The sequence below is a fragment of the Convolutriloba macropyga genome, chromosome 14 (genome assembly GCF_964194025.1).
Source record: "Convolutriloba macropyga chromosome 14, txConMacr16.3, whole genome shotgun sequence".
NCBI lineage: Eukaryota > Metazoa > Xenacoelomorpha > Acoela > Convolutidae > Convolutriloba > Convolutriloba macropyga.
The window spans coordinates 31,372,499-31,399,138 of NC_134481.1; the positions used below are offsets into that span (position 1 = coordinate 31,372,499).

The 26,640-nt window shown below is 35.9% G+C and overlaps 2 protein-coding genes across 7 annotated transcripts in view; one reads left to right on the top strand and one right to left on the bottom strand.

Annotated features, from left to right (window-relative positions):
• Positions 1–1,143: 1,143 nt before the first annotated feature.
• On the top strand, positions 1,144–2,660 carry LOC142352829 (uncharacterized). Of its 5 annotated transcripts, none has more exons than XM_075404978.1 (3): positions 1,144–1,507; positions 1,987–2,232; positions 2,329–2,660. In XM_075404978.1, exons 1-3 carry the CDS (start codon positions 1,268–1,270, stop codon positions 2,527–2,529), a joined length of 687 nt encoding a protein of 228 aa, XP_075261093.1. In that variant the 5' UTR covers positions 1,144–1,267; the 3' UTR covers positions 2,530–2,660. The 5 variants fall into 5 exon arrangements, with proteins under 5 accessions (XP_075261093.1, XP_075261091.1, XP_075261092.1 ...); XM_075404976.1 differs by having other exon boundaries at positions 1,987–2,052; positions 2,098–2,660; XM_075404977.1 differs by having other exon boundaries at positions 1,999–2,052; positions 2,098–2,660.
• A 17,817-nt stretch (positions 2,661–20,477) lies between these two features.
• The window catches only part of LOC142353515 (glycogen synthase kinase-3-like), an 87,029-nt gene continuing 80,866 nt past the window's right edge, over positions 20,478–26,640 (bottom strand). The window contains exon 8 of one of the 2 annotated variants that reach the window (XM_075405770.1): positions 20,478–21,303. The gene's annotated coding sequence lies outside the window, so the exon portion shown is untranslated. The remainder of the gene's footprint in view (positions 21,304–26,640) is intronic. The other variant, XM_075405769.1, reaches the window with a different exon arrangement.

The following is a 26,640-nucleotide window of genomic DNA, read 5'->3' on the forward strand; positions in this document are numbered from 1 at the left end:
CTGGGCCCATAACCTGTAATGATAAAAGCAGGCGCAACTACTGTGAAAATGGACCAGGACTGGATTTAAACCAGCATCTCTTACTTGCAAGCTTAGTTTTCTGGCCATTATACCAACTGGTGTTAAGTTTCTGAGCTTGGGCATCTCTTATAAACCATTATCATGTTCTTTCTTGCTCTACAAGACTTATTTCTCTAGCCAAGTAAACGTTGAGCAAGTAGAGCGTCTTGTCAAACTATGTCAATGTGATCCTATGCACAATTTACATTAGTTTGTTCTCTCTCAACCTTCTAAGGCAGACATATAAACCGATGCTTTTTTGTTCAAGTATTTGCAAGATTTTTTCAACTTGCTTTGAAAATTCCAACATTATGAATTCTAAATTTTATGTTGTCGAGTAATCAAAGATCTTTGCACACAATGTTGCATCAAAACTGTATTTATTCGTAAATAACAAAAACGTTTTCGCATTGATTACGGAAATCTTTGATTCATGTGTTCAACTATTACAAGCAAAAAACTATAACAAAAAAATTATGTCCCCCTCAGCTTAGTGGTCACACAGCCTTAACCACCGTCCACTGACGCACGCAATTTTTCACATAGTAACGTGCTATAGAAAACGTAGTTTATAAAAGAGACTTATAAAAAACTGGGGGAACAGAAAAGATCGCAAATAAAAATATGTGTTCCTATATTATATTATTATGGTAAATGATGCATTTAAAGATCCTGAAAAATTTAGTCAATTTAACGTTCAAAAAATTCTTCTTGAAAAAATAAGAGCTGTTGAGTAAAACAGTTTCCTGGTTTTATCTATATCTGGTGTCAATGGGGGAATGTATGATTTTCGAGAATAATTTCATTTCCAATTTTACTGCTGAAGTTTCGCCAGTTCAATTTCATGATTGTTACCCTCTTTGCTCTCTAAATAAACAGACTCCATGCAAATATAAGCGACTAGATTTCGAATAAGCCTAGAATTCTCAAATAGATTTTCTACAGCTCAGTAATTTTTTTCACGTTGTCTCGTTCGCCTTCTACTTAACTTTCGACTTTTAACGTTTCGTGGTTTATACTGCTCTTAGGCGAGGTAATTTTTTTGGGAAAAAGTTGTTTCCCGCAATTTGCTGGTTTTTCTTGCTCCCACTTTTTGCTTTGTTCCTGTCAAAATCAGTCGCTTGGTTCTTGGCAGTGAACGAGTTATCTTTTTCTATTTTGTTCAAGCTTGTGCGCAAATTCGAATTGGATCAGTAAATTTTTTGAGATGAAAACGGTGATCATTGCTGCAGTTTTGATCGTGTGCTTTGGAGCGATTGTTGAAAGCCGAAGGAAGATCAGGAAACGAATTGATCACACTGACGGTGATGTTGGGACTGGAATGCTGAAAGGACCCCACTACCCGGGAAAACAACTGGAGCTGGATAGCGAAATGACATTCAAGGGAAAAGTGAAGGGGAAGCAGACCAAAAAATTCCACGTTCACAACTACCATCCAAAGAAAAACGGGATGCTTTCCTTTTCCCCGTGACTAAAATGTCTTTTTTAAGCATATAAGTTAACAAATTAACGCGGGTTACCATTAGCTTTTAAGGTTCGAATAGCCCAAGGCGTAGCGAGATTAACGTGACAGTGTTAGCTCACTAGTTTCAGATATTTTTCGTTTGTGCCCCCCCCCCCCAGAATGTTATGCAACCCACAATTACTGCGCACGTACCGCCGTAAATCACTATGTAAAAATATGGAGCCTGTGCGTCTGTGGGTGCAAATATGCACCCACTAAGCTGTGGGGGGCGGGGCACAAACGAAATAGATCCCTAGTTTTACTAAACGCGTCTTTTATTGTAAACGTTCTTTTCATACTACACCAACTTGCGACCAATTTGGAGCATATATTTAACTATTGATACCCTACAAATTGGTTTTTCCGTCCTGATATTGAGATGGAAAATAAGCTTGATAACCGCGGAAAAAGAAAATTTAAAAGACCATGAAACAGTTGATGAGGAGCCACTAGCGGTCAAGGAACCCGAAGGCGAAAAGGAACCCCAGGTCAAGGAACCCGAGGTCAAGGAACCCGAGGTCAAGGAACCCGAGGTCAAGGAACCCGACGTCAAGGAACCCGAGGTCAAGGAACCCAAAGTCAAGGAACCCGACGTCAAGGAACCCGAGGTCAAGGAACCCAAAGTCAAGGAACCCAAAGTCAAGGAACCCAAAGTCAAGGAACCCAAAGTCAAGGAACCCAAAGTCAAGGAACCCGAGGTCAAGCAACCCGAAGATAAAAAGGAACCCGAGGTCAAGCAACCCGAAGATAAAAAGGAACCCGAGGTCAAGGAACCCGAGGTCAAGCAACCCGAAGATAAAAAGGAACCCGAGGTCAAGGAACCCGAAAAAGTGATTTCATCCCAGGAGGGGTCTGAGGAAGCGACGATGGGGGAGGTGGAACCAGAGATCAAGGAAAAGAAACGAAATACCTTCAAAAGAGGCAGGAAGTTGAGCTTCGCTCTGAGACGACGGAACAAGCATTGAACAGAACAGTTCGAAAACTGATAACTTCGATGATTTGCAATGTGTACTAAAATAAAATTTCAGTGATAGTATGTAACTTCAATTTATCAATTGAATAATGAATTAAAAATGAAATCGGTTTAATTTTTGTACTTAAAGCTCCCTTGATCATAGATTGTTAAAACAGCCAAAATATTGGTCATAGAGGCGTGGTTAGAATTGAGACCCTATAAATCCAAAATTTTTCGAAATGATTAATGGTAAAAAAAGCTTGGACGGCTGAATGGCGTGACACTATGAACTAAGAAAATCTTGCGTTCATAGATCACCAACCCCATGGCGACCTCTACTGTGTTCATATTCTACAACCCGGACCCTAGTGACATAGAATATCTGTACATAAACGCTGTATTCCAATAGTATAGTGTCGTGTCAGTACTTAAGGGTAAACTAGTTGACAAAAGCAAACGCAAGGAGTGCAAATTTAATTGAAAACCTGTTGCTAAAATGCCTGCTTTAGAAGTCAACATTGGTCGTTTCTTGACTTTCAAATCAATCGACGCATGAACATCAGATATTTAACAGAGCTGATTTGGGATAAACTGACAATCTCGCTTCGAGAAAATTGGCGTTTTCCGTTAGCAGCAGCACGTTGAGTCTCACGTCAAATCTGTTCAATTTGCTCAAAAAGCTCGCAGTGCTGCTGACAATTTTCATAAAGCTGATGATTCAAAACCTTGAGCAAAAATGAGCTGATTTCATGGACTCAAAATACTGCTGCTAACGGAAAATGCCAAAATTTTCTGTAAGCAAGCTTGTCAGTTTATCCTAATTCAGCTAATTAAACTTCTGATTGTGCGTAAAATAATGAATAAAAAATGAGAAAAAGGTGTTTAAAAAATTTGATTTCAAAAACAGGTATTTTGCGAGGTATAATTACATTGTGCATTTGTATCGGTGAAACATTCCTGAATAAAAAAATATATATTCAGCCAGAATTTCGAAGCGACTTCTGCATCGTCACGTAGCTTTTATTAAATCACAAAACGTTCAATTTAAAATGGCAGTAAGTTCAGGGGAAGTCAAACTTCTGGGAAGTCAAACTTCTGGCTAAGTGTGTAGGAACTGCTGGCATTTCAAATTCTAGATCTCCAGACTTTGGCCATGGCCATTTGAAAATGTGCACATTGAGATTTGCTGTACGTAGTGTTTATTGCAATAATTACCCGTTAAAACAGGAAAAAACACGCTGAGTGAATGGAAATTGACAAATTCCTTAGTTTTGGGTTCCATTTAACAGTTTTATTTGGTTTTTATTTCCGATTTTAATAGATTATTTCGATCCTTTCCGTTTGTGCCCCCAAGCAACAGAATAGATCCGATTTTGTTTTCCCTCAGAATTTGATCACTAAAAGCTGGTGTCTTTAAATTATTTAGACCCCTATTCTGCTGTTCAGAACTCAGAAATCAGTTGAAATTTATAGCAATTTTGCATTCTTGCATATTTTCAAAGGATACTTTACGTCACACATTTACATGATTTTTGAAGTCAAATTGGAGTAGTGATTTTGGTCACGCCGAAACAGGAAGTGGAGCGAAAAAGCAAATTTGATCATTAACAGCTGGTGTCTTTAAATTATTTAGACCCCCTATTCTGCTGTTTAGAACTCAGAAATCAGTTGAAATTTATAGAAATTTTGCAATCTTACATATTTTCAAAGGATACTTTACGAAACGTGCACGTTTTAAAATGACAAGAAAAATCAGGGGAAGTCAAACTTCTGGGAAGTTAAACTCCTGGTTAAGTGTTTAGGAACTTCTGGCATTTTGACTTCGAGAACTCCAGATTTTGGACTATTTGAAACAGTGGTGCCTTAAACTATTTAGACCCCTATTTTGCTGTTTAGAACTATAATTCAAAAGAAATTTATAGTAAAATTGCAATCTTGCGTACTTTCAAAAGATATTGAATACCTTGATATTATTGTAGGATCAACATTGTAAAACAGCAATATTGTGAAACAGCGCTGGATCATTGTATTCCAATGCCGCTTCTCTACTCTGATCAGTACGATGATCTCAGCCTTTTCATATTATAAAACAAAAACAAATATACGAATCTACTCTGAGCCATTATAAATTTGAAGCCCGATATCAATCTTGGCATAAAGAAGGGCATTCTAGAGATACCGAATTTCTTATCTCAAGAATGCCCTTCTTAATGCCCAGGGTGATATCGTGCTTCATATTTACTATGGCTTAGAGTAGATTAAAACTTTTTTCGTCTTTTTTATTTTATAAAAAGGTTAAGATCATCGTAAGGTTCAGAGTAGAAAAAACGTCATTGGAATACTATGATCCATCGCTGTTTTACAATGTTGCTGTTTTAACATGTTGTTCCTGCAATAAAATCAAGGAATTAAAGAAAAAAATATTTTGAGCGATAATTCGATTGCTGGGTTGATAGACAATTCGTTGCAAATATGCAAAATTGCATTACTAAGTTTGGATTGAATTCTGATTTTTGAACAGCAAAATAAGTGTCTAAACAAGCTAAAGTATAGTTCTGGCAAGCCTTCGGCAATTCGAACTCAGCTTTGGACTCAAGCGCCCTCTGCTTCAAGCTCTAAATGCCTTAGCCATCCCAGAATTCTACTCTATTAATATATATTTAGAGGCAATTGAAAAATGCGAAATTAATTCTAACTTGAACAGTCCCCATTTTTGTTGTTTCTTCAATTTTTATCACTTAAACCCGTATCCGTCTACCAATTTTTCTTGTCACTGCTTATGCAAAACTACGCATACCATTTTGCATCAAAAAACTTTCTCAATGTGTTTTTAATAGCCGCGAAGCGATAGCGGCTATTATTGGGGACATCGTGGTTTTTTTTTACAATTCAAAGAATTTGAATTGTATCGGGGCGCTCTCTTTTTTTAAGATCTGTCACAATTTCATGATTTTTGAAGTCAAATTGGAGTAGTGATTTTGGTCACGCCCAAAAAGGAAGTGGAGCAAAAAGCGAATGAGTTTTGGGGCGAAAATTTTTTTTCGCTCTAAATTTAAAGTAGAGTGAGAAAACGGTGTTTGAACTAAAGTTCGATTTTTCTCACGTGGTTTTTTGTTCACATACGGTTATTTTACTTTTGTTTTCGATTTTTTGGATCGGATTTTTTTTCTAAATGGTTTTCCCAATCCATCAATAGTCCGTTCTAGGTCTAGTTTTCTGTTTAGTCAATGAAAATTCTTTGAAATGTACGTCAGAACTTGTCCTGCTATGTTTTTTTTAATTCGTCGTCTCCATCGATGATTCTTACGCCGTGACTTCTTGGAATTGACTTTTTCAATGACTTCAGTGACTTCTACAACTTTGCCGTTAAAATTTGTGCGTGACGTCATTTCAGCTTTTAGTTCAATTGCGTGACTTACCTCTCAAAAAAATCACTTCAGAACTCACTTATGAAACTTTAATTTCTATGAACATTTACTAGTTAAAGATCAATAGTGTGCATGCATCTAAATAGGGCCAAACTTAAATGCCCAAATTCTTGAATGTTAGTCTTGAGTTTTTGATTTCGAATATCAATTTTGAAAAAAACTCCGTTAGGGTTTTTTTTCCTTATAGACCGTATGTGTCATAAAATTGACAGTCCGATTCTAATCCAAACTTTCCAGTGGTCTATTAAAGGACTGGTCTATTTCCAGTGGTCTATTTCCAGTGGTCGATCTGTCTATCTTATTTCTTTAGTTGTTTCAATTCCATGAAAGGCCACAAGCGTCTATCGCGGCTATTTTCCGGCAATCTTCCGGCTATGTTTTTCCATCCGCTTTCGGTTCCCAGTAAAAATAACCAAGCTTTCAAGGTAAACACTTAACTAAGTCTCAACTAGCCTCAAAGCAATCCGCAAATGCCTCGAAATGCCACCTTCAACCACGAGTCTTATTTCGTTGAAGTAAGCAAACGCCCAAAATTGTTATTTTAGATGGTAGCTTGAATGATCTTGAAAAACTTGAAAACTACTCTACTTAGGATTAGGGTTTTCACTCATATCGCAATTGTAAAATCTGCTATGAAAATTTAAAAAAATTATTTGCTCCAAATTTTAGAGTACTATTAATGAGTAATTACCCGGATAATTAAGACACAATTTGGCCAACTTTCACTAAGTCTTCAATATGAGTTTGAAGCAGCTATTACTATCGCTTTTACGTAAATTTAGATAAAATGTGAAACTAACTGCAACCGTAATGATATTTAAAACGCTATTGGAAAAGTGGTTATTATCATAGAGAGCAAAATTTGAGCATTTACGTTTGTGCAAAAACGTTTTCGGGTTGCAATTAACATGCACTCACTAGGCTCATGGCAAACGCCCAACAGATTCTAGTACCAACTGGCAAATTGATACACTTAGAAGAGTGGTCCTAAAGGCGATATCTTGAGTATTGTATGCGTTAGTTGGGAATCACTATAGGCGAATACGGTTTTGATATTCTTTGTAACAGAACAGTTACAACTATAACATACGCTTCAACTGAAATCATCATTGCATCAAAAGTTTCTGGGACGTTAAAACAACTTTCTGTTTTCGTGCAAAATACAAAATCTATTAAAAAAAAATAAAATTTATGAAGCTGGGAATATTTTTAGTCAAGATACAGATAGATATTACATTCTGTCAAAACTTAAATTGATTATTTCTGCGAGCTATATGATCTGCAATTCGGATATTTAAAGATGTAAGGATTCAGAGTTGTTGACAGGCTGTGGAAAAAAAATTAAGAGTAATCGCTAAAATTTTTAGCGTCTCTTGAAACCTCCTAGGTGGATGCACTTATCAACCGAAATGAATTAGTCCGAAATCAACAATTTTGAATGTTAATTGCAGGAATAAATAATGCAGCATTTATAGTTCAATAAAAGAAACACAGCTGGCAGATTGCCGGAAAAAAGCCGGTATAGACGCCTGTGGGCTTCAATTAAATGAAACAACTAAAGAAACAAGATAGGCAGATTGACCAAAAGTCCTTCAGTAGACCACTATTTTTGGGTCACAGTCTATAAGAAAAAAACCCTAAAAGAGCTTTCTCAAAATTGATATTCAAAATCAAAAACTCAAGACTAGTACTCAAGAATTAGGGCACAAAAGTTTGGCACCACTTAGATGCCAATTAGATCTTTAACTGCTAAGTGTTCACGAATATAAAAGTTCCATAATTGAGTTCAAAAATCACTTTTTTGAGTGAGGTAAGTCACGCAATTGACCTGAAAGCAAAAATGACGCCACGGTAAGACGAAACAATGACCTAAAAGCAGAAATGACGTCACGGTACGACGAAACAAAAATCTGTTAGACGAAGTAAAAAAACATAGCAGGACAAGTCCTGAAATACAATTCAAAGAATTGCATGAAAAACGCAGACGCACTCTACTTGCCCAGCAGATCAATTGAACAATGCCAGCCAGAACAACAAAATCATCAAAAAACTGAGAAACTAAAAGTATCAAAATTAAACAAAAACTCATTGCTAAAACTCTTGAAGCTTTTAAACAAAGGCAAAACTTTTTCCTTTTAAAAACACCTATTTCAAAAATATGTTATATCCAATTTTGGTTTCTGAAATAGGTCCAATATTATATCTGCAAGACCTGAAATATATTCATTGGCCCTTGAAGATCGATTAGCTCGAAAATGACGAAAAAATTTACAAAAAGAAATCAATTGCAAATGATAAGGAAATGTTGCTACAAAATGTGATATAAATATCTTCATAATCATTTCTGTGTCTCTAGAGGCTATCCAGTAACCCAATTCCAAGCTTTAAAAAACTCATTGGCTCATAGATCGATAGGCAATAATTTTTAGAAAAAATTTCAAACTTCAAAAAATAGGAATTCGTTCTTTTAAAATGTTGAAAGCCATTCAATTGCCCTCTAGCAACTATTCAATTATATACTATCAAACCCTGGATGAGGTTACCTGGCTACTGGGGCAAGAAAAAATATCGATGTTTTCAAAAAAACTTGAAAAAAATACCAAATTCTGTCAAAAAAACTTCTAAAAATTGAAAGTTTAAATTGTTGAAATCCATTGAAACTAAAAACCATGCAGTAAATTTTTATCAGAACGTGGAATAGGTTTTCTCGCACTTGAGAATGGACGAATACCAAAAACTGAAAAAAAAACTTGAGGAAACCTTAATAAAATTGCAGAACTTCGAGACATTAAAAAGTTAAAAAGCATTCCATTGTTACTAGACGACATGCAGTGCCCTATTAACAAACCTCAAAGGAGATTGCCTGGTCCCTGAAACTGGAAAAACTGAAAATGATGAAAACTTTCAAAAACCTGAAAAAAATGCGAATTTGTTTAAAAAAATGCTGAAATTTGTGATATTCAAAGGTTGAAATCTATTACATGGCAACTAAAAATTTTTCAGTAACTTATTTTTCAACCCCTAAGGAGGTTTTCTGATCCCTGGGAATCAAACAACTAGAATAATGACAATAAATAATTAAAAAATTAGTTCAATAAAAGAAACACAGCTGGCAGATTGCCGGAAGAAAGCCGGTATAGACGCCTGTGGGCTTCAATTAAATGAAACAACTAAAGAAACAAGATAGGCAGATTGACCAAAAGTCCTTCAGTAGACCACTATTTTTGGGTCACAGTCTATAAGAAAAAAACCCTAAAAGAGCTTTCTCAAAATTGATATTCAAAATCAAAAACTCAAGACTAGTACTCAAGAATTAGGGCACAAAAGTTTGGCACCACTTAGATGCCAATTAGATCTTTAACTGCTAAGTGTTCACGAATATAAAAGTTCCATAATTGAGTTCAAAAATCACTTTTTTGAGTGAGGTAAGTCACGCAATTGACCTGAAAGCAAAAATGACGCCACGGTAAGACGAAACAATGACCTAAAAGCAGAAATGACGTCACGGTACGACGAAACAAAAATCTGTTAGACGAAGTAAAAAAACATAGCAGGACAAGACCTGAAATACAATTCAAAGAATTGCATGAAAAACGCAGACGCACTCTACTTGCCCAGCAGATCAATTGAACAATGCCAGCCAGAACAACAAAATCATCAAAAAATTGAGAAACTAAAAGTATCAAAATTAAACAAAAACTCATTGCTAAAACTCTTGAAGCTTTTAAACAAAGGCAAAACTTTTTCCTTTTAAAAACACCTATTTCAAAAATATGTTATATCCAATTTTGGTTTCTGAAATAGGTCCAATATTATATCTGCAAGACCTGAAATATATTCATTGGCCCTTTAAGATCGATTAGCTCGAAAATGACGAAAAAATTTACAAAAAGAAATCAATTGCAAATGATAAGGAAATGTTGCTACAAAATGTGATATAAATATCTTCATAATCATTTCTGTGTCTCTAGAGGCTATCCAGTAACCCAATTCCAAGCTTTAAAAAACTCATTGGCTCATAGATCGATAGGCAATAATTTTTAGAAAAAATTTCAAACTTCAAAAAATAGGAATTCGTTCTTTTAAAATGTTGAAAGCCATTCAATTGCCCTCTAGCAACTATTCAATTATATACTATCAAACCCTGGATGAGGTTACCTGGCTACTGGGGCAAGAAAAAATATCGATGTTTTCAAAAAAACTTGAAAAAAATACCAAATTCTGTCAAAAAAACTTCTAAAAATTGAAAGTTTAAATTGTTGAAATCCATTGAAACTAAAAACCATGCAGTAAATTTTTATCAGAACGTGGAATAGGTTTTCTCGCACTTGAGAATGGACGAATACCAAAAACTGAAAAAAAACTTGAGGAAACCTTAATAAAATTGCAGAACTTCGAGACATTAAAAAGTTAAAAAGCATTCCATTGTTACTAGACGACATGCAGTGCCCTATTAACAAACCTCAAAGGAGATTGCCTGGTCCCTGAAACTGGAAAAACTGAAAATGATGAAAACTTTCAAAAACCTGAAAAAAATGCGAATTTGTTTAAAAAAATGCTGAAATTTGTGATATTCAAAGGTTGAAATCTATTACATGGCAACTAAAAATTTTTCAGTAACTTATTTTTCAACCCCTAAGGAGGTTTTCTGATCCCTGGGAATCAAACAACTAGAATAATGACAATAAATAATTAAAAAATTAGTTCAATAAAAGAAACACAGCTGGCAGATTGCCGGAAGAAAGCCGGTATAGACGCCTGTGGGCTTCAATTAAATGAAACAACTAAAGAAACAAGATAGGCAGATTGACCAAAAGTCCTTCAGTAGACCACTATTTTTGGGTCACAGTCTATAAGAAAAAAACCCTAAAAGAGCTTTCTCAAAATTGATATTCAAAATCAAAAACTCAAGACTAGTACTCAAGAATTAGGGCACAAAAGTTTGGCACCACTTAGATGCCAATTAGATCTTTAACTGCTAAGTGTTCACGAATATAAAAGTTCCATAATTGAGTTCAAAAATCACTTTTTTGAGTGAGGTAAGTCACGCAATTGACCTGAAAGCAAAAATGACGCTACGGTAAGACGAAACAATGACCTAAAAGCAGAAATGACGTCACGGTACGACGAAACAAAAATCTGTTAGACGAAGTAAAAAAACATAGCAGGACAAGTCCTGAAATACAATTCAAAGAATTGCATGAAAAACGCAGACGCACTCTACTTGCCCAGCAGATCAATTGAACAATGCCAGCCAGAACAACAAAATCATCAAAAAATTGAGAAACTAAGTATCAAAATTAAACAAAAACTCATTGCTAAAACTCTTGAAGCTTTTAAACCAAGGCAAAACTTTTTCCTTTTAAAAACACCTATTTCAAAAATATGTTATATCCAATTTTTGTTTCTGAAATAGGTCCAATATTATATCTGCAAGACCTGAAATATATTCATTGGCCCTTGAAGATCGATTAGCTGGAAAATGACGAAAAAATTTACAAAAAGAAATCAATTGCAAATGATAAGGAAATGTTGCTACAAAATGTGATATAAATATCTTCATAATCATTTCTGTGTCTCTAGAGGCTATCCAGTAACCCAATTCCAAGCTTTAAAAAACTCATTGGCTCATAGATCGATAGGCAATAATTTTTAGAAAAAATTTCAAACTTCAAAAAATAGGAATTCGTTCTTTTAAAATGTTGAAAGCCATTCAATTGCCCGCTAGCAACTATTCAATTATATACTATCAAACCCTGGATGAGGTTACCTGGCTACTGGGGCAAGAAAAAATATCGATGTTTTCAAAAAAACTTGAAAAAAATACCAAATTCTGTCAAAAAAACTTCTAAAAATTGAAAGTTTAAATTGTTGAAATCCATTGAAACTAAAAACCATGCAGTAAATTTTTATCAGAACGTGGAATAGGTTTTCTCGCACTTGAGAATGGACGAATACCAAAAACCGAAAAAAAAACTTGAGGAAACCTTAATAAAATTGCAGAACTTCGAGACATTAAAAAGTTAAAAAGCATTCCATTGTTACTAGACGACATGCAGTGCCCTATTAACAAACCTCAAAGGAGATTGCCTGGTCCCTGAAACTGGAAAAACTGAAAATGATGAAAACTTTCAAAAACCTGAAAAAAATGCGAATTTGTTTAAAAAAATGCTGAAATTTGTGATATTCAAAGGTTGAAATCTATTACATGGCAACTAAAAATTTTTCAGTAACTTATTTTTCAACCCCTAAGGAGGTTTTCTGATCCCTGGGAATCAAACAACTAGAATAATGACAATAAATAATTAAAAAATTAGTTCAATAAAAGAAACACAGCTGGCAGATTGCCGGAAGAAAGCCGGTATAGACGCCTGTGGGCTTCAATTAAATGAAACAACTAAAGAAACAAGATAGGCAGATTGACCAAAAGTCCTTCAGTAGACCACTATTTTTGGGTCACAGTCTATAAAAAAACCCTAAAAGAGCTTTCTCAAAATTGATATTCAAAATCAAAAACTCAAGACTAGTACTCAAGAATTAGGGCACAAAAGTTTGGCACCACTTAGATGCCAATTAGATCTTTAACTGCTAAGTGTTCACGAATATAAAAGTTCCATAATTGAGTTCAAAAATCACTTTTTTGAGTGAGGTAAGTCACGCAATTGACCTGAAAGCAAAAATGACGCCACGGTAAGACGAAACAATGACCTAAAAGCAGAAATGACGTCACGGTACGACGAAACAAAAATCTGTTAGACGAAGTAAAAAAACATAGCAGGACAAGTCCTGAAATACAATTCAAAGAATTGCATGAAAAATGCAGACGCACTCTACTTGCCCAGCAGATCAATTGAACAATGCCAGCCAGAACAACAAAATCATCAAAAAATTGAGAAACTAAGTATCAAAATTAAACAAAAACTCATTGCTAAAACTCTTGAAGCTTTTAAACCAAGGCAAAACTTTTTCCTTTTAAAAACACCTATTTCAAAAATATGTTATATCCAATTTTTGTTTCTGAAATAGGTCCAATATTATATCTGCAAGACCTGAAATATATTCATTGGCCCTTGAAGATCGATTAGCTGGAAAATGACGAAAAAATTTACAAAAAGAAATCAATTGCAAATGATAAGGAAATGTTGCTACAAAATGTGATATAAATATCTTCATAATCATTTCTGTGTCTCTAGGGGCTATCCAGTAACCCAACTCCAAGCTTTAAAAAACTCATTGGCTCATAGATCGATAGGCAATAATTTTTAGAAAAAATTTCAAACTTCAAAAAATAGGAATTCGTTCTTTTAAAATGTTGAAAGCCATTCAATTGCCCTCTAGCAACTATTCAATAATATACTGTCAAACCCTGGATGAGGTTACCTGGCTACTGGGACACTTGAGAATGGACGAATACCAAAAACTGAAAAAAAACTTGAGGAAACCTTAATAAAATTGCAGAACTTCGAGACATTAAAAAGTTAAAAAGCATTCCATTGTTACTAGACGACATGCAGTGCCCTATTAACAAGCCTCAAAGGAGATTGCCTGGTCCCTGAAACTGGGAAAACTGAAAATGATGAAAACTTTCAAAAACCTGAAAAAAAATGCGAATTTGTTTAGAACATGCTGAAATTTGTGATATTCAAAGGTTGAAATCTATTACATGGCAACTAAAAATTTTTCAGTAACTTATTTTTCAACCCCTAAGGAGGTTTTCTGATCCCTGGGAATCAAACAACTTGAATAATGACAATAAATAATTAAAAAATTATGACAAGAATTGCAAGTTTTGTCAAAAAATGCTAAAATTCATGATGACAAAAAGTTGAAAATCATTCCATTACCACTCGAAATTTTGCAGTAATCTATCATCAAACCCTTTATCAAACGCTAGAGGAGGTTTCTTGATACCTAGGGCTAAAAAAATTTTGTGTTTTTGTTTGTAGTACCAAGACATATAGCTCATAAAATGGTCATAACAAGCAATTTTGTCTCGCAAAAGGCCTTCATCAACTTTTAAAAACTTCAACCTAAGACTAATCAAACAAAACAACTCAAAAAAAATCACAAAAAACATGAAAAATTACACCATTTTGAGCCAAAAAACTCCTAAAAATAACCTTTTAACCTTAAATTAGGGCCATCCCAGCAGCTGCACCACTATAAGCACTTGAAGGACTACTAAAGCCCACTTTGGGCCTCTAAGGAAACTTAATCTTTGAATTGTAAAAAAACATAGCAGGACTAGTCCTGACGTACAATTCAAAGAATTTTCATTGATTAAACAGAAAACTAGACCTAGAACGGACTATGAATTGATTGGAAAAACCATTTAGAAAAAAAAAATCCAATCGAAAAAATTGAAAAAAAAAAGTAAAAATTGAAGTCAAATTTCCGCATGTGAACAAAAAAACCACTAGCGAGAAAACGGGCTTTTGTTCAAACACCGTTTTCTCACTCGACTTTAAATTTAGAGTCAAAAAATTTCACACCGCAAAATGACTCACTTCCTGGTTCGGCGTGATCAAAATCACTACTCCAATTTGACTTTAAAAATCATGAAAATGTTAAAAATAATTAGGTATATGCTAAAACATATATCTTAGTCCCCCGAGCGACTTAGTGTCCTAAAACGAGGGTGCCTGCGCCCGAGTGCTGGGTACGAGGGGGACTATGATTTTGTTCAAACGTATTTAGAGAGCCAAAGGGTACGAAAGTGTTGAAATTCATTTGAAATTGATGTTAAGAGAACAATTTTGCAGACTAGTGAAACAAAATTTTTCTATACATTCTAAAAATATATTAGTAGAAATTAACCAATTGTCTCCTTCGATAGTGAAGCAGCCTAATATTTATAGCGGTTTCATTCTTAAGTGTCAAAAGTTAGATTTCTAACGAAGTCTAAGTTCAATCTTTCAAACTAAACTCTCAGCCTGAAAGTTTTATTGACCGATGAAATTGTACCCTGGTGTCTCTAAACTTTTTAGAGCATCAAAAGGTACAAAACTAGGCTTTTTTTCTCTACACTTGAGAAAGTGTCAAAAGTTAAATTTTACTATAGCGGGAGAGCGACTAAGTAGAGCGAGCAAAATTAGACTTAGGAGGTTTGGTGCCTGACCATTTTTAGCCATCAATTTTCTAATGATTTTGATTGCATGGATGAAAAACCTAAAATTGACAGCGCGACGCAGACACTGATCAGAATACGTTTGGTACGTGGTTGAACTTCAACAATAAAAAATCCACCCCAATATTTTGTTCGATAACACTTCGATTGCTGGGTGCCTTTCTCCAGCCAAAACCTGCAACCGTATTTGATTGGCAGTACTAACAAACAAGTCAACTAGTGTGACAACTTGCTTTCGGTAAACCAGGTATGATACAGCACGAAACAAAAATTCTAAACAGAATACTAGCAATTTCGCCCGTTTTCATAAAAAGTAAAAACAAATGCATGCTTAAAAATTCAACATAAGCAAAAAGGTCATTATTGGTGTAGATCAATTTCCCCGTAAAATTTTGTTGACATCCAAACGTTACAGCAGAATTGTAACGATTGAATTATAAGAGTTGGGATATGAACATTCTCTGGCGCAAAATAAACGTTTTAAAATAAGAATAACAGAACAAAAATATAAGGATATAAAAATGATCATATAAGACTAATACGAATAAGAGGGAGAGAATAACAAAATTGTTCTTTTTACAGTCGAAATTAGAGATTCACAGGACATATCGAGCAACAACGAGCAAGTTATTTGATTGAAGTAGTCTGCGTCATGATTTGACCTGCGCAAACTATGTCCATTAACATGTATGCTGTATTCCAATGAGTATATGTAACTATGTATTATTTTTTGGTGGAACAGCAGTTTGTTGACCACAGTAGTCTGCTTTGAAATTTGTCGTTTTGAAGAGTCAGCTCCCAAAAATTAACCAGAAAAAAATAAAATCAAACCGACTAAAATTGGACAAATAGCTCTCAAATGACTAGCAGTCGGGGAAGCGCCCCATTACTTTGTATCCATAACATTTTTGGTGAATCGCATTCTTAGAGACTAGCGAGCCGAAAGTCTCTACGAGAACTCTGGGCACCACCTGTTTATACCGTTTTAAGGGAAAAGATCGAATGGGTCAGGCGGAAATTCGGTCAAGCAATGTCATAAAACACGAACACATGACTTAACATTACCGACTATCGTCAGGCGAATTGCTCTCAAACGACAGGCGAGCGGTTGGCTTCGTCAGTAGCTAGGCACGGTTTAGTGAGGCTAGCTTTAGCTTAATTGAAGGGCCGTAAGTGAGCGCAGCGGGGGGATTGCACCGGGGGGCTGATGAGGTGGCAACAGAACCACCCTTCGCATCATAAGTATAAGTCTCCAAAACAGATTCTGCGAATCGCATAGTTGAAGACTAGTAAGCTCTCAGAGCACTTAATGCCCGCTGGGCGCTACCTGTTTATCCCGTTTTTGAGGATGAAAAGTCAAATGCTTCGGACGAAAAATTGGTCGAGCGAAAAATCGCATAACAAAAAGACCAACAGGACTAATATAATTGCAGCAAACTTCGTTTTGAGAGCAATTAATAAATTGCTACAAACTTTGCTTCAAAATTGTTAATCAACAGCGCTATATCTGACGACAGTTCTTCCCCAGAACAAAAAAAACAGAATTTGAAATGCTTTGATCATTTATATGAAAATCGGACGGAAACAGGAACGAGCAAGCAATAAAACTGCCCATGTCAAATTCCGATTTCATCTTAAACCTTGACAATAATGAGCACACCAAAAGACTAGAATGCATTTTAAACTTTCGAAGATTGATGCAACTTTTAATATAACCTGTGGAAATATGGATCTACAGCCTTAAAAATGTACTTTATTCGTTTAAAAAACGAACCAACTAATGTCGGAATTAATCTCGAACGACAGGCAGGTAGAAAAACAGTTGACCCCAACGGGATTCAAATCACAGACCTCCCGATCCATAATCACACGCACTGACCACTCGGCTACCTGACCCTTGTTTTTTGGAACCGACTTTATATTAGCAACAAACTTTAATTCGGAGTTAGAGCAAAATAGATCACTCAAAACTGAAGAACGAAAGCGTGAAAAAGTCAATTGAGAAGTCAAAGAATGTTCTAGAAGAACAGCGCAAAAGGGTCAAGCAAAAAATTTGCATAAAAAGGACCACGTTTACAATAATTGCAATGAAATCCGTTCAAGAGCTATTAAAAACCATTTCATTCTTACTATATGAAGGAAATTTAAAAAATCATTGACAAAAATTCGAACATAAACCGACAAATGTCGGAAGAATTGCTTTTGATCGACAGGCGAGGCAATTTAATTCAGAGGCTGTAGCCTAGATCAATTTTTCTTTATGTGTGCAAAATTCCCCCGCCGGAATTTGAACCATTGACCTCCCGATTTACAGCCACACGCACTATCCACTGCGCTACAAACCACTTACCTCTGCTTTTCTGCAATCGATTTCATATTAGGAACACGCTTTATTTCGGAGCAAAGCGGAAAATTGTCAAGCGAAAAATTTGCATAAAAAACTTAGCCGGTAGAATACCGCAAACGACTCGAATCGTCGTGCATTATAATCTGTAACCTAACCTTACCGAAATCAGAACATCAAAACAGACAAGAGAAAAAACAAAAGTAGCCCAACAAACCCGTAAGTTGCGCCGGGGGGGGGGGGGGGGGGTTAGGTAGGTGGGTGGGTTGGGTAGAAAGGATGGGGAGGCGGGTAGTTGGGTGGGAGTAGCTAGGCGAAGGGAGGGGTAGGGGTAGGTGGGGGTAAGTTGGGGGGTGTGGTGCGGGGCGGTGGAGCAGGGGGTAGGTAGGTGTTGCGGGGGGGGGGGGGGTAGATAGGTGGTTGGGGGGTTGGTTTGTGCGGTGTAGTTTAGATAAACATAAACCGACAAATGTCAGAAGAATTGCTCTTGAACGACAGGCGAGGCACTTTAATTCATGGTCTTTAGTCTGGATCAATTTTTCTTTTTGGGTGCAAAAAACTTCGACCCAACCCCGATTCGAACCACTGACCTATCGATCCATGGCCACCCGCACCAACCATTGCGCTACGAGTGACTTAATTTCGCTATGCTGCTACCGATTTCATATTAGCAACTTCGGAGCACTAGAGATCACTCAAAAATGATGAACGAAAGCGTGAAAAAGTTACTTGAGAAGTCAAAGAATGTTCTAGAAAAGCGCAAAATTGTGAAGCAAAAAATTTGCATAAAAAAGACACACACGTTTACAATAATTGCTATGAACTTCGTTCAAAAGCAATTAATTAAGGGTGACTTATATAGGAACAAAAAATCTCAAAATGACCTCTTCACCCTGACCATTACCAGCAGTTCCTAATTACTATACATTACAAACGAAGCTACTGTTAAAGTCCAATGTTCGAAAACAGAAGTCAACAATCAAAAACGGAGGTAAATGTTCGAACAGAAAGAATTCAAAATTCAAGTCATGAACAAGCTTGCTTTCTGCTAAAAAAAACACCTGTAGAATCTCAATACTCCTCTTCGAGTCGTAAAAAGACACACACACGTTTACAATAATTGCTATGAACTTCGTTCAAGAGCAATTAATAATCGAACAATGCATACGCTTTCTGAAAACTCTTTTAAGCGACATCGAGAAAACCACTGAGATAACCGTTACGCAAGTTTCAAATGACAGCTCTTAAAGTAAAAGCTTTTTGATGAGTAATTATATAATCGACGGTCTACAAAAAAATGTTGTCTTTTTTTAAACAACTCTTGCAATTGCCAAGTTTTTATTGTTTGATAAATTTCTTGTTTTGAAACTTAAAAAAGTAGAAACTGATCTGTAGCATAGCCAGTCAGAAAAGCAAGAACATGTGTGAATGTACAAACTATATTGTCTTTGTGCTTAAATGTATCCAATTTTTCATTGCGATTTTTTATCCAAGCCTTTTTTCCACCATTGAACGATGCTTAAACTGAGGGAAAAAACACTGAGAACAGTAACACCTTAGCTATCGAACGCGGTTACTCAAAACTTTAAAAACCTCTTCTCAAGCACAACGGTTCCACAGAGTTATTAGATCGTGTAGGTCTTGATTGTTTTGAGCCGACATTTCCGCCTCTCAGAGCCTTCTTGATGTACCGTATTTTACGGGCACCAACAATGAACATCAATTCATTCATTAGGATGATATAGCGATTTCTTAGCGAGTCGATAATCAATTCAAATGAAGAACAAATTTAGTAGAGAAAATCTATTTAAACTTGAGGATAGTAATTGAATTTTAAAACATGAAATACTTCTAATTACAATAATACAAAAAACAAACTACGTCACAGCGCTACCTGCTACCGTCTGCCGCCATGGATTGATCAACATTGTGAGGAAAATTTCAGTTCCGTTCTATCACACACAACTCAATTAACCCAAATTGCATTTTCAACATTGAGATCTCTTCTGTGAATTTATCTAGTTGGACCCCTTAGCAGATTGAAATTTGAAGTACTTTCTATTAAGATTACAGGTCATTGAGCTGCCTGTTAAGTGAGCATACGGCGTCCATCAAATGGATAACCGCAATGTTCACTTTCGGAGTGGTGCTTTTTAGAGCGAGGTGTTTGTGGTGGTGATTTATGAAAAAGAGCAAATAAGCACAGCACTATTTTGGTTTAAAAGACAACAACATTAATTGTCGTTTAATTCCACATCATCACCATATCAAACTAACTATATCTTTCAATGCATAATCATAATTGTTTTGTTGTGGTGCCATTGACATTCAGAGTATCTATCGCTACACTCTTTCTCAAAAGGTCTTCGATCAAGTTCACTCAATTAAAATTAACTTTGACTTTTACCCTATATGATGCTTGTATGCTTATAAATTGGTACCTAGATATAGTAACAATTTCAAATAATTCAGTGATTACCTATTTGATGTATCACAAATCAGACCAACCCTAAAATTTCCATTATTTATCCCTTTTATCCTTGGAAATAAGTGACAGTAAAATGGCGTCGGATTGCTTAATCCCAACTTCCGATTTATAAATTTTTATTATTCCTTTCACTGGCAGAAATAATGGCATTATTGTAATAGGTATTGAGCACATTCGACACACGAACATGAACAGCGAGAAAATCGTTTCCGATTTTATGATTTAGCAATTTTTCAGAAAACTTGATAGAAATGAAAATAGGAGTGAACTTGAGAAATAGCGAAGAATTGACCCTTCGAATGTATTTTTGGAGAAGGATTGACTTCGTAATAAAGAAAGTACTGGTACATTAGTGATTACTATTTACAATTAGAAAAAAAAACGAGAGAACAAACAAACATCGAATGTTGACACAATACTTCATACTTTGATCAAAAATGATCAACTCTGTGGGCAAATTTGCACCTAAACTTGCCGAAATTCCCTCTTTTTAGCTCGCTGCATTTGTATATTTAAAATCATGTAAAATTCGATCTCCTTCAACTAAATGAATAAATTCTCGAATTTCCTCCTCAAGTTCGCGAATTTTAATCAGAAAAAGAGAGAAATAAGGTAGAGTTATAAATTTAAACATGACCCAATGCGGTTATGATATATATGGCAAAAATAGAGGTCAAAAATTTAAAGCCAAAAACAAGAAAAATGTTAATGAATGAATTCAAATCCTCTAAGGCGATACATATTATCGTGCAATTTCAAAATAGCCATTAGCGCGCAGTAATTATAATTAGCTAGACATACATTTCGCGAGAAAAAGGTTTCTAGCTAATCCGACAATATAATATCGAACGTTGAGCAGTTAGTTCGCAGGGTTGTTGCATTTTATGGAGAGGGCTACTCGGACCAAACTAGTCCCGACATTAATTGTATCAATTCATAAATTTGGCATTTATAGCAGTGAGTAAGAAACAGTTGAACAAACAAAAATGCTCGCAGTTTTCTGGAAAACTCGGACAGACGATACAAATAATTTCATCTATCAAAGCAAAGTCGGTGACTAAAATTGACGAGCTACAAGTTGTGTTTTGATGCAGGTGTGAATATTTTATTCGATCTGAGGGGATTTGGGATAAATTCTCTTTTGTTTGGCGGAACGCCAATAGGGTCCAGGCAGCTTTGAGCCAAATATCTACAATTTGATATCGCCACATCCACAGGAGTAGGGAGGCCACGGAAAGGACGCTGGCGAGGAGGCGGGATCGTTCTCCAGAAGTCGTCAGTCCATAAGTCGAAGTCTGGATGGGTTGATTTGATTGGGTGATTAGCTATCTAAGGGTAGTTGAAATTCATCATGCTTTGAGCTCACGATACGGGCTGACAATTGACTGCTTGAGAACCTACAAAATTAAGAAAATACGACCATATGATACACAAAATCCAAAATTTACAAATACCTTGATCTGTCACAAAATATAACATTAGTCCCCATTTATGCCTCAAAAAGGACTTAGCCTTAAAAACAGACGACAGATAACGGAAATAGCTGCGAAATAATCCTGTTTGTCCGTAACATAGATAACAACAGAAATGAGTTGGAGGACTTGCAGCTGCAAACTGAAATATACCCGGTACATTGCCGGAAAAAAGCCGCCATTGACTCCCATTGGGATTGTCACAACAGAAAATATTAAACATACCCGGCAGATTGCCGGAAAATAGCCGCCGTTGATTCCAATAAGCATGATTGGGATTGAAAGAATAGATATTGAAAAAAAAAGATTTTTGTACAAAAACATCTTTCAAGTCCGATTTATTTTGATGGCATTTCGTAGTTGAACATACTTCTGTTTCTTAGAGAGAGGCTACAGGGGCTACTATCAAAACCAATAAGCATTAGAGAGAGGTAACTAATACTTATAGGAACGACGTTCAAATAGCGGGCATCTAAAATTGGGCTTTATGGGTTTATCCCGTTTCTATTTCTGACTTCAATTTTTATACTGACTCTGTTCATTTTGAATTGCTTTGCTGAGCAACTGATGTTCAAAATCACTTTTAGCAGAATGAGAGAAGAGAGAAACTAGCATAGAGAAGTCAAAAATATTTCACGCAAAATGTTGAAAAAGCGGCAAAATGAGGTAAAGCGAAACATTTTTTTGTTCGACGAAGTAAAAAAATAGGAGCGCAATAATAGCCGGCTGAGAAGATGAGGGCGGCTATTAAAAAAACTTATAACATTTTCAAACAGCCAACTATTTTGATGTCATTTTGCAGTTGGACATACTCCTGTCTCTTAATGAGAAGGTGCATGGACTATATCAATATAAAACATAGCCCAGACTGAAAATAGCCGCCGTTGACTTGCTTGACGCACAATTTTTTTTTGAAGTAAACATGTAAATTAATCTGGCTATAACCCTTGGTTTAAATATCCACATGCCTTCAAATCTTGAAATAAATTAATCACAGATTCAGTATTATTGTTATTATCTTGAAATTGTGGCTGTTCGATATCATAGGTAGAAACAGGATTTCAAAGCTCCTATATGTCTGTTAACTGGTATCTTCTTGTGCTGATCGAGCAAAAACTCAGTTGAAACATTTCTAAAACATGTTTTATTGTTTAAAGCTCTCTCTGAAGAGCGCAATTTGTTCCATTTTCGAACCCTTCTAAGGATCAAAGACGTGTGACTTCATTTTTCTTCTCTTTTATAATATTTTGATTTGTTCTCTTGTGTTGTCCAGCCTTTAGTCGACTAGTAAACATTTTGTCTTATATCTGTTTGAAGTTTCATTAAGCTAATTTTCGATACAAACAATTCGACAGGCAAGATAGATCCTTAAGATGAAGATCAGCGGAGTGATCAAAATTCTGAAAAAAATGACAAACTTTTACTCCCCAGTTGAGTTGCTTATTTATGCGATTTCTATTTTTGCTGTAAGATTTTGAAGGAAAATTCCGCCGAAAGAAAGATGAGAGAGTACAATTGATTTGACAAGTTCACATCTTATATTTAAAGGAATTTGGTTTCCTACAAGAATTAAAAAAACGAATAGCATTAGCCATATAACCTAAACCTCAGTTTAGGTGGTTTTCAAAGGTTAAGATTGAATCAATTTGTGTTGTACTCGTAGATAACGACAAGCAATAGCTGGTTTACTAACTTCACCTTTGAAAACTCTGGGTCTGCATTGGAATGAGTTTCAAAGAATAATAACTGTTTTATCGGCATTTACGGTGAGTTTAATCTCTGTCAGGTATTTGTCTGTTTATTCTAATATTTTTTCAATTTTTCATAGAATACTCTCATTACTATCAAATTTGCAAATAATACTGTCATCTGCATACTGAAAAATGTCATTATCACCCTGAAGATTTTCAAAAAATTGTTGACGTTTAACAGAAAAATAAGAGGTCCTAGCACTGTTCCTTGAGGAACACAATGGTTAACAGTTATTTTCTCTAAAAAATCAGTGGCCAATTTAACGCATTCTTTTCGAATTGTTAGAAAGATTTTAAAATGAAAAATTTTCGATTAGGAAAAATTCAAATTTTCGACTTCCAAATTTCCCATTACTTTTTTAATAAAGTAAAGCACACCATCAATTGAACCCTTTTTAGATTGGAAGCCCAATTGCTTTCCGTTCAAAAGCTCGTATTTTTTAAGATAGTCTACTAACTAATTGAGTAAGTTTTTGGAAAACTTCTCAAAAATTGGAGTTACGGAAATAGGACAGTAATTAGTCAAAACAGGAAGAGCTCCCATTTGGTGAGTTGGTATGATGTGTGCATCCTTTAGAATCGTTGGAAGCCGAATTAATTTCTGTTCAAAAGCTCATATTTTTTCAAGATAGTCCACTAACTGATTATTGAGTACGCGTATTTTCCAGATTTCAATGCCCAAGAATTAATGAATCCCGAGCAAGGTGCTTTGTTATTGTCTAGATTGTCAATTATTTTATAGATTTCCCTCAAAGTAAAAAAAAGGTCTCAAGTTGTACTTCAAAAGTTTGCTCTGGTTTTTCCACGTTCAATGGAACAACCTGCCCTTTATAAAAGCCCATTCCGCTGAACACTTTGTTAAAAGCGTTACAGATCGATTTTTTGTCTTTCATTTTTTGACCATTCTCATCAACTTCAGTGATAGTTGACTCCTATTTTTCTTTCCATTTTTTTCATAATGAAATTCCTTTTCTCCTTTTTAAAAAAAATCCTTTGAACATTGAAGTTACGCTTCTTCTAATTTTCTATTTACAAAATTGGGATGCTTTGTAAATGAAAGAAACGAATCAGCACTTTGTGTCAATTTGGTTTATGGCAAAAGGGTTTCCGGAGAATAATGCGATCTGGAAATTTTAATCTCGGAGGGAGATTCTGTATCTCTCCAGTTCGGATCGTAATAGTTCATAAAACCTTGAAGCACAAGATGAGTTAAGTGTTCCAAGGGCTCGAGAAACTTGACTGGGCAATCAGCCAGATCTTTTGAGCATTTTTGAGAAATTATAGTACGGCTGATCTTCCGAAATTAGTGACGATGACAACCAATTTGTTCCGGAAAGTCCTTAAAATCAGAAGAAAGATCACAGAGCCGCAAAATGATGCAATTTTGATGATGACGAATAACCAGACCAAACGGATTGCAATTTCTATTACGAATTTTTGGATTATACAATACCACAGCGAGATGTCTAGCCTTGCACAGACACACAGTCACCAGATGTTTGATGAGCGGGTGCTGAAGAGGCGATATCGAGTAGCTTAGGCTCCGTTTTTAAGTCCAGAACTTTTTGATCGTCGATTTTATTCCACCAAAAAATAAGAGAAAATCCTTTTAAAATGCAAATAATTCGTCAAAAATGAACTTGAGGTGACGAGAAAACTTTTTTGACCGCTTTTGCATTTCTCATTGTATTTATGAGGCGCACAATTGCGAAAAAATTGGTCACTTCATGAACAGCATTGCTGCAATAGACTCCAGCAAGGAAGATCTGGCTCAATATATGAGCTGCGCAGAAGGGCCATGGATGAAAAGTCAGCCTAACCTAAATACTCCTTAAGAAGATGGGGAAATCGACGTAGGAGGGGACGAGAATTCCAATTTCAATGAAGTAAACTTACTAGCGCAAGATGGTACGATGCACCGAGAAAAAATTAAAATATTGCTCTATGTGAAATGGAGAAGAGGAAGACAAATAATGCATTAAGCCAAAGAAGCAACATCAAAAAAATCCGATAAGGGGTGACATATTGTTTGCACTATCGGGACAATAACGAACAACACTTTCCCGGAAGAGAGTTTTCGTCCAATTCTTAAGATGTGTGAACTCGCAAGGAATGGATATAGACAGCAAAGGTCGAAAATTGCTGCAAAATGAAAATGAACCTCCCTCTATTGAATGTTGCTCTGTTAAATACGTTACGCTCTGCAAGAACGTAACACTGATAAAAGAAACATCTGCAAATTTAGGTTTGCCAGATTTTCTTTACTTAATGCTTAATGTTATTAGAGTATTCATTTCAGGTATTCGTTTCAAACCCAAAAACCGGGCAAATCTGGGGTTAATTTTTTGGCAGCTAAGTAGCTAGTTCCAGCTTTTTTCTTCCTGCAATAACTTTGTGGAAGTTATTTAAAATTTGTGGCAATTTTTGCTGGAACAGAAAAGGGCGACGCGTTCGAACGGTTCTAGGTGTTGATTCTGTTTGAACGCTGGAGCCTTAGATTTTGTATTCGGTTTCTATCCTTTTACCCCTCCATTTTACCACCTAAGCCGTATCCTTGTTTTCTTCCTTCCAGGCTTTCTTCTCATTTCTTTGTGCGCTCCCGGTTAGCTTTTGCCGGTTTCCACCTTCTGACGCGGTTGCAAAGGAAAAAATACAGTCTCACTGCTTGGGCCTTGTTCTGTTGCTCTTGGGTGTCTTTTGACCCCTTTTGTCCCTCATACTAGGTTTTGCGCTGCGTTCGTGTGCCATTCTACATCGCTGTTTTGCATTTCACTTTTTTGTCTCGTTCTCTACCATGTGGTGTCTTACCTGTTACCTTTAGAAGACAACATTGTAGGTGTTTGCAGCTTAGGAGGATGGAAGGCATGCAAAACGTCTTTGTCCACAAGGTGAGTTTCCTCTCTTGCTTTCTGGGCACGTGGTGTCATTTTCAAGAAACACCGTGTCCCTCTTAATTTTTTTTACTCCTCTCGGTTTGTGGTCAATTTTTCTTTCAGTCGCTTTTCCTGTCGAGGGTGCATTTCAAAGGTTACATATAATGTCTAGTAAATTGTACGTTTCATTCTTAGGAATTATGAATTATCTGTTGCTTCATGTTCGGCCGCTTGAGCGTCAAGTTGCTTGTTTTTCTGATCCTTTTAACCCTCCTTTTACTGTTGTGTGCCTTCACACACTATTCGCTATGCCGGTAGTCTTGGGTACTGGACTTCTGATCTGCCCAGTTTGTCGTGATGCACAATCAGTAGTTAGGTGCTGCTTGAATCTTCTTCCGTTAGTCTTTGGGTTTCTTTGACCCTTTTAATCCTTCCCTTAATAAGTTTTGGGCTACGTTTCAGTGCCAATCCGCATAGCTGCTCTCCTAAACAAGACATTTTTGTCCACACGATGAGTTTTCCGCTCAAGTGCTGCGGGCAGAACAAGCCTTGTTTTGGAGGCGGCACACTGTGTCCCATTTCTACTGTTTTTTGCTCCATTTTTGTTTATTTCTTTTGTTTGGGTGCACTTCCGTTTT